The sequence below is a fragment of the Phaethon aethereus genome (assembly GCF_964289735.1).
Source record: "Phaethon aethereus genome assembly, chromosome: 2".
Classification (NCBI taxonomy): domain Eukaryota; kingdom Metazoa; phylum Chordata; class Aves; order Phaethontiformes; family Phaethontidae; genus Phaethon; species Phaethon aethereus.
In genome coordinates, this window is record NC_138582.1 from 93613660 (window position 1) to 93622767 (window position 9108).

Sequence of the window (9108 nt, forward strand, 5' to 3'; positions counted from 1 at the left end):
TTGGAATTGACTGTTAAGCATGGGCGTTTTGGAATACTGCACCCCTGAGGTGGTGCTTACTTGGGTTGCCATGAAGTTTGGGGTTGGCTTTGCAAAGGAGCCAAGGCACAGAGCCTTGACGGGACAACGGGGTCCCTAGGCCCGGCGCTTGTTTCTGGGCAGGGCTCCAGCGCAACCTCTCTTCTCAGCCACAGCTCGGCATCAAGGCTTTGTGGTCATTGCCTAAAGAGTGCTAAATTGCCCTGCGCTTCATTCAGTGAAAAGAAAAGCATTACATGGGGGGGGGGACGACGACACACACACACCCCCCCAGCAGTTTAGTCACCTTTAACTCCAGCTGGAGCGCTGGTGCTACAGCCCTAAAGCTGCTATGGGCGATATGGTCAGCCAGATGCGAAGGCTGATGGGGAAAAAACATCGGGTTAAACCGAAGAGAACCCTCCAGGCTGTTACTTTCTTTACATTTTAAAAAAAATAATAACACTAATTGTGACCTAGACGTGGAGTGTAATTGCAGCGCGGTGGGAAGGATGAGGCCTGCTGGTCTTTTTCCCTGCTTGAGCTTGGCCCACGGCGGAGGGAGAAAATCCCAATTCTGTATCGCTCCTTGCAGGAGGGCTTTGGTTTTTTACCAAAGTAATCACGCTCCCGAGGCCCTCCTGCTCCCCTTCGTCAGAAAACCCAGGCCGGCCCCGGGCTCCCACGACCGCAGCCCGCCCCTGGGCCCGCCCTGCGCCGCCGGCGCCTCCGCCGCTCCTGCCTCTCCGCGCCGGGCCGGGCAGGTAGGCGGCGGGCAAGCGGCCCTTGGCTGCGCTGGGGCTCCGCGGGGCGGGAGGGGGTCGGGGAACCCCTGCCCCTGGGTGCTTGGTAGAGGAATGGAGCGATAACGGGACGAAAAGCGGAAATTTCGCCTCCCCGCCGGCCGTGCTTCCCCCTTCCCCGCGGCGGCGGGGTCTGCGCGGGGGCGGCCGACGCCGCTGGGCAGCCCCGGGGGTGGGGGCCGTGAAACGGGCGGTGACGGCGGAACGCTTGCACACTGCGGTGGTGTAGGTAAATGAAAGTAAAAGTATGCTTTTGGGGTTTGCGTCTGGGGTTTTTTTGGTAGGGTTTTTTTTAGCATAGAGCTAGATAAAAGAGCATTGCAACGATGCAGGGCGTTTATCCTTCTGGCCGTGGAAGCAGATAGTATTATTTCGCAATTCCTGTAGAAAAACTCTGCTGGAAATACCCAAATTCTGGTGCGAACTCTTCCATGCATTTGGGTCTGGACAGTAGTTGTAACGGTGTTACTGTGCCGCTGGCCGGGTTGCTGGGGGCAGATGTACCGATGCCTGCGTCTCAAGCCAAACTCCTTGAGGAAACGAGATAGAAACGGCCAGATCCGAAAGTCCCGCTGCAAAGAGAAGCAGGAGTCTGCGCTGGGGGGGCAGGAGAGCTTTACAGCACCGAGCTGCACTTGCCATTAGCCTTTGCCTAGGTTTTTGCACCTGACCCAGCCCTCGCACCTTTCGCCCCACCCCGCTCCGAGGGCCTCGGGAGCATCTCACCGAAGGGAATCGCCGCTCCGGCTGCGCAGTGTCAGCCCTGAAGCTTTGTCCGTTTTGCTCTTCGCTTCATGCCGTCGCTAGCCGGTAGGTCGCCTTCAGCTCATCGTGCGCCCCGGGCTCTCTGCCCGCGCGTTTGGGGCCCCGCTGGGACTCGGGTGCCTTGGTACCGGGGTGCAGCGCGCAGCTGCTCGCTTTGTTCTCGGCAGAGCCGGCGGGTGAAAATAGTGCTGGTTTACACCGCTGGAGGTAAGCGTGTGCTTAAGCTTTTGGCAGGATTGACGCCTTTTTGTGGCATGGTTTGTGCCGTGAAGACAGGCAGCTTGCTGCCCGAAGGGTGTCTAAATCTCCCGGAGCGGGTGCTGTGAATGCTTTCCGTGCAGGATTCGGGGAGAGGACCTGGGTGGGGGGGAAGCTGCGTGAGTGAGCTCTCTGGGGTGTGCTGGGTCTCTGAGACTAGAAGACTTTGACTTGCAATCCTGCCAGCACACATAACTTCCCATTTCAAGGTAGAAGGCAAGGAATTTTTTTTTTTTTTAAATAACATCTTTAGAGTTAGTGTGATAGGGAAGATTGGGATATACAATTTATGTGGGAAAAAATACACTTTTTCAATGTGACTGATGTTTTTTGAAGAAGAAGATGCACTGACAATGAAATTATTGCTTTTTCTGTACCCAGCTGCAACCAGATTAACCCAGTCTTTACTCTGTGAGTCACACAAGGTTGGGTTAGGTTTTTGAAGAGTGTTTCCCAGAATTCTTAACTGACTCTCGTATTTTTCAGCTGTAACCATGGAGAACCTGCGTAATGCCAACAGCAGATTTGCACTTGATTTGCTCAGAAGGTTTAATGAGACCAATCCAAGAGGAAATGTTTTCTTCTCTCCTGTCAGTGTCTCTGCTGCTCTGGCCATGGTCCTTTTAGGGGCCAAAGGTAATACAGAGACCCAGGTGCTGGAGGTTAGTAAAAAACAGATAAAAAATCTCTTGCTTTATATTTTATTTACATTAAAAACTGTTGTGTTTTAGAAGAGGGAAAATGAAAGGAGGGTATTATTTTTTATGTGCTCAGGACAAGATTTCTGTCATGCTCACTGGGTCTTGCTCAGGCTTCTTTCTACAGTTACCTTCCGCCTGCCCTGCTCCAGAGCCCTCTTTCCATAATTGCTTTGGCCCTTGTTTCTCACTTAATTTCACTTAATTTCAGTTAATTTTTGAAGTAGGAAACTAATTTCATTAATTAATCAGTCTCTATTTAAATTGACTGGAGTTTGCAGCAGGAAGACCTTATTAGTTTTTGTTGAGACATTTAGACAAAGAACTATTGCTTTGTAATACAAGGTTACAAACGGTACACTTATTACTAATAATACCGTGTTATTTTGTAAGAAACATAATAATAATAATAAATAGGTTTATATTTAAAGCGTAACATCTATGATAATACATGATGATACTACCTAAGTATCAGTATCTTAATAACAGCACTTGGATACCTCAAAGGAGCTGAACCCGCATGCTTATTCTTACCATAGGCTTAGGTTAGGTAGGATAGTTTAAAAAAACTCATTATAAATTGCAAAAATAGTGTATGTAGGAGTGTGCCCGTTTCCCCTGAGGCCTCCTGCACGGAAGGGAGTTGGTCACTATTACTTTTCCCCTTTGTTAGGCTAACGCCTGCTAGTGCAAAAGGGCGTGTGAGACTTCTCATTGCAGTCATCATCATGTACTTACCTATGAATAATTTCACCTTTGTATTCTGGACTTTAGGAGGAACTGTTTTATACCGTTGAGTGGTGCAGTGCTTACTGAATAAGACAATAAAATTATTTTCTCACTACCTGTGCAAACAGACTTTGAACATAAATGCCATGTAATCAAACTGACAGCCCCACCTAGAATAAACCTACTGACAGGAGTAATCACGCTAAAGGAACTTGGAGAAATAAATGTGTTTCAGCACAATCACGTTCAATAATGCATGTTCCCATACCATAGTGCTTTACTTATGAAAACATAGCTAATTTTGGAGGCAGTGATTGATGACTGTCAAGGGCTGTTTGCAGGCATGTAGAAATTAGTTTCTGTGATTATAATCCTATTGTTAGTTGCCTCCGTGATGTTTTTGCTCAGCTATTCTTATGTACAATAGCTTGCATCAACGTGGGCAGCAAGGCCTGACCAAAAGCCCAGTCAGGTGAAATAAGGGCTTTCCTTTGAATCCAGTGGGTCTTTCACAGCAGTCTTCCTTACTGAGAAATACGTGATTTAAGTTTGAATGTGAATGGCCCTGCTTTGGTCTGGTCTTCCCTGTCAATGAGGTCTGGCAGCTCCTGCTGTCGTATCTGTAAGCCTTGGCGAGCCAGCTTGCCTCTGGGAAAGAAGGTGCTGCTAAAGAGAAGCTGCAGCGATGCATTTGATTAAGATGATATAGTTTGGATTTTTTTTTTATATATATGTATAAGCAGTTATGTTTTCATAAAACCATAAAAGATAATTGTCCTAAGTTTGCTTAAGACCTCACCTGTACTAGTTTTGATTGTATGTTCTGAAAAGCAAAACCCCAAGTTCCCATGGGCCAAAGGGGGAAGCAAGAAAGCTAAAGTGTCCCTGTGGCATCGTCTCTCTTTTCAATTCCCCACCTGGGAATGAGTCCTTGTGGCCAGTGGTCCATGGAGGAGAGGCTTGCAGACATCCCACAGACAGGGCTCGGGGTTGTGATCAACAGCTTCAGCTGTGACCATGTATAAACCAGGAGCTGACAGAGGTAGCGTAGCACCAAGAAACAGTTACATTCATTCTTTGAGGTTTTCAGAAGCCTCTAAGCAGCTTGCAGCCTCTTCTTTTCTCTTCAACCTACCTACCTGCTGGATCAGACCCACGCTATAGATATATACGGTGTGTTCTTTTAAGACAGAATTAGCAGCAGTTAGTTCTCTTCTGTTTTTGCAGACGCTTCATTTTGACAAAGTTGGAGATATTCATTCAAAATTTCAGACTCTGACTACGGATATAAACCGAAGCAACGCGCCCTATCTCTTACGGCTTGCCAGTCGGCTTTTTGGAGAGAAGTCCTACAGCTTTTTGCCGGTACGCTGGTGCAGATCATGGTGGTGTGGTGGAACCTGGTGGGAAAATGCAGCTCTTTTAGTATTTATGAAACAGAAATACTTATAGGCATATTTTGTAAACGTTACTGGGCATTTCCAAATCGGCAGGCGCCTGTGCATCCCACCTAAAGGATGTTACGCAGCAAATCCTTTTCATTGCTTGTTTTTTTCTGCTGCTCCTGGGCTCCAGAGAAAAATCACTTGTCTAGGTTCTTAGTGTCTCATAACATCCTACTCTGTTGCAATCAGCTTTTTAGGATGCAACGAACTCTGTGTTTGTTGCAATCAGCTTTGTAGGATGCAACCAGCTTTGTGTCTGTTGCAATCAGCTTTTTAGGATTTTCATTGGTCTAGCACCACATTACTTAAATATTTTTGAAAACACTGTATTTATTTGGGAGGGGATGCCCAATATATCTAAACGATGTGCCTCTTCACCAGTGTGTGAAGTGTGTGTACCTTTGTGTGTACCTAGGCTGCTGTTTTTATCCCTCTTCAGCTCTTTCAGAGAGTTTTGTTTTATCCTAGCTGTGCTTGAGGAGAATGACAGGTAAATATTGCAACACCTGCAGTAAGCGCCCCATCAGCTCTATACGTGACAGATGTACTATGAGGCTTACTTCTGAGAGGAGGGGAAAAAAACCCCAACCCCAGAAACCCCTCGGGGAGTGCGGTGTTAGAGGCCCGCCTCAGAGCAGGTGATAATCTGTTTGACATGCACCTTATCTACATCATAAAGAGATGTTTGCTTATCTGCAGGCAATGAAAGCTGTTCTTATCATTCCAAAATCTAGGACTTCCTGACTAATACTCAGAAATTATATGGAGCTGATTTGGCTACAGTTGATTTTCTTCAGGCTTGTGATCAAGCCAGGAAAGAAATTAACCAGTGGGTAGAGGAGAAAACTGAAGGTAAACTGCTTTGCTTGATGAAGTAACTGGTAGTCCTTCATACTTCGGGAGCAGGAATAGGCTTTATTTTCTGCTGCCTTTACAACAGTTTAATTTTGCCCTGGGATACTCATGTGATGCGCTGACAGAACCAGAAAACACCTAAGCAAGACATTTAAACAGTTCCATAAGTCCTGAGACTTCCTTTTTTTTTGTGTTCAGGGTGATCAGTGTGGGAGAGATGCCTAAACAGAGATTTATACTCGTGAGTTGGAGGATTTGTTTTAGACAGTCTTAGTTCATATTGTAAACATATTTCTAAATCCAGTAATCCTAACTATGGGTGTTTTATAGTTCTTGTATAATGAGTCATACATGACCGTTTAAGCAACAAATACTACATTTTCGTCAAATTACTGTATATCAGAAGTTATAGTACTATGTACTATTAAAAAGTATGGTGAAGTAGAGAGACAGGTACCGAAACACACTTTATTACGGAATTGAGTAGTTTGATATTTGTAGTATTTCTTTGTCATCCATTTCTTCCTGTGTGTTTTATATGCCATCAATTTATTACAAGATTTTTTTGTGACTACTTTTTTCTGCCCCTTCTGAAGGTAAAATCCCTAATCTGCTGTCTGAAGGCTCAGTTGATAACACGACCAGGCTTGTACTGGTGAACGCTATTTATTTCAAAGGGAACTGGTCAGAAAAGTTTAAAGAAGCCAACACTACTGACATGCCATTTCGGTTAAATAAGGTAATACAGATACATCTTGGTAGTATGTATCTTAACGAAAAGGTCAAATAATATAGGTGCTAAAGTGAAGCTTTGCTTACAGATAAAATAATAAAAAAAAAATAAACAGAAAGTCTCGCGTGAATGTTTTCAGTTCACCCAAAGGGTTTTTTATTGATTTTAATATTTTTCTGTATTCAGCAAGCTATTTGTTCTCTCTCTTACTGGAATAATATCAGAGATGATTCTCATGTATAGATTAGGACCCTGCCTGTGCCTAGCAGAGTTTCTGTCTGCTAGCAGTTTCAGCTGCTAAGAACCGTGCCTGTTTATGATGCTAGATAAACTGTATTAAAATGATTGCACATTTTGGGTAAGCCCCATTTTCTTGTTCTATAGTCTGCTTATGTTTACAGCTTTACAAGATACTGTTTACAGTCATCTGATTTATGCTGAACAGAGTTGATATTTGTTGACTTTCAACATTGTCATTTTTGGGGCTAGGACAATATAAACGTACAGCAACTCAAAGAAATTGTTTCAGTTTCTGCGAGGAATGTGCTGTTGAAGCCAAAGGAGAACCAAATACAATACAAACTCATTATGTCTTCAGAAGAAACTGTTGTTAAACAGGCAGTCAGGAGTCTGACGAAGGCAATTTTATAATCACCTGATATAATGAAGAGTTTTGGCAAGAATGCAATTTTTAACTTGCTTGTTTCCTGTGAGTTCTTTAAATTACTGTTTTCTTAACTGTTACTTCTGTTACCTTTTATCCATCCAGAATGAAAGAAAAACAGTGAGAATGATGTATCAGAAAAACAAATTTCGTTTTGGGTATATCCCTGAAGTGAAGATCCGTGTTTTAGAGCTGCCTTATGATGGAGGAGAACTTAGTATGATCATCCTGTTACCTGATGACATTGAAGATGACTCCACTGGACTGCAGAAGGTGACCCATCTAAGCTAATGCAGTTATTTAATGGATAAGTTCAGCCATTCAGAATTAAAGCCTTAATGAACCCATGTTCTCAGAGCCCTATATCTATGAAGCATATTTTTAGACAATGCTCTACTAGCACTGCAGTAAAGAATAGATGCACGTGCTTCATCAGGAAGAGAAGTTGAGTTCTGGTTTTGTAGCTTGTGTTCATGTGTCCTTTGGCTTGCTGAACTGAACCATGTGAAAACAAATTTAGCTGTGAGAATTACCTTGCCTTGCTTATTTTTTTAATGACAGAACTGTTCTTTGATTACCTTTGAAAGTCTTTCTTTTCTTAGCCTAAAAGTAGTGAGACTGTTTTCCATTAAATGACCAAAGAACACATCAGCTTCTTTGAGCTCTCTGATGATTATTTTTGTTACTTGTTTTTAATGATGTAATTCCCTTTAGTTAGATTAAACTTTAAGAAAGACTGGGTTTAGTTCCTATCAGTGCATGTTTTTCTCTTCTTTACATTGCAGCAAGAAGCAAATGTCTGCATTACTTTGTAAAGTAAAGTAAAAACTGCACTGACTCCACTTGATTTTAATACCATTTGTTTGATCTATATGGAGCTATCAAAGATATGGGTATGGTCCTTTTTGTAGAGTTGCTTTATAGTTGTATAGTGCCCTATAAAGCCTTGTAAATGTTACTGAAAATGAAATATTTCTACAGTGGTGATATGTAATGATCTCTGTCTTTGTAATTCTAGCTGGAAAAGCAGCTTACCTTAGCGAAGCTCCAGGAATGGACAAGTCCACAGCATCTATATTCCACTGATGTTCATGTGCGTTTGCCGAAGTTTAAGCTAGAAGAAAGCTATGACCTTAAATCAGATTTAGCCGCTATGGGCTTGTTGGATGTATTTGACAGTGGCAAGGCTGACTTGTCAGGAATGTCAGGGGCACGTGACCTCTTTCTCTCTAAAATTGTCCACAAGGCTTTTGTAGAAGTGAATGAGGAAGGCACAGAAGCTGCAGCTGCCACTGCTGGCATTGCTATGCTCTGCATGGTTATGGAAGAGGATTTCAATGCTGACCATCCTTTCCTTTTCTTTATTCGCCACAACCCAACGCAAAGCATACTTTTCTTCGGCAGATATGCTTCTCCATAAAAGAGAACTTAGCATTTGCAGACCAGTTTTTGCTGTAGTCAATGAAAGCTTTGCTCCCGAATGAGTTGGATTTTGATGTAGAAAGTTAATGCTCCTGTCTTGAGTTCCTAGTAACTTTGACTGAGATTCTGCTTTTCCCATTAAAACAATCCCAGAGAAACTGAGTAGTAATTTCTTTTTCTTTCTTGAGATTGACATCGTCTTTCATAAGTAGGAAAATCTTAACTGTAGGCAGAAGAAATCTTTTGAAATTGGACTAGAAATACTCTTGGAAGAAACCTGGTATGCATCCTTGCATGGGTTTCTCTGTGTTGACAGCCCCGTGTTGTGATAACTTAAAATAAAACTGTCATTCCCTATGCATGTATACTAGGATGTTCTTGGCAAAGCTATTACTCCCCTAAAGTCTTGCTTTTCAAAGATATCTTAATAAAATACTTCTAAGCACCAAAAGGCATCTTCCTGAACAGCTGAGTTTACCCAGTTCTGTTGTGAAATAGAAGGTCAGATAACATTTGTTTAGAGATATCTATTACTAGAGAAACGATTAAGCTATTGAAACAAAAGTAACCCCTTCCAGTCATTAGCCAGAAGACTTGCAATTCAGCTTTTGAATAAGGAGGAGGAGAAGAAATGAGTAAGAACTTTAGGTGACGTGTTTAAAGAGGATTTTTTAAATCTGTAGTCTGGTGCCATCTTAGTTATTGAAAATGTGAAAAT

General features: G+C 43.1%; 1 protein-coding gene across 1 annotated transcript; it reads left to right on the forward strand.

Annotated features, from left to right (window-relative positions):
* Positions 1–1557: 1557 nt before the first annotated feature.
* Positions 1558–8388, forward strand: LOC309417876 (leukocyte elastase inhibitor-like; the record flags this gene model as incomplete). Its single annotated transcript, XM_082015457.1, has 6 exons — positions 1558–2506; positions 4499–4636; positions 5451–5568; positions 6168–6310; positions 7074–7241; positions 7987–8388. Exons 1-6 carry the CDS (start codon positions 2339–2341, stop codon positions 8386–8388), a joined length of 1137 nt encoding a protein of 378 aa, XP_081871583.1. The 5' UTR covers positions 1558–2338.
* Positions 8389–9108: the final 720 nt, after the last annotated feature.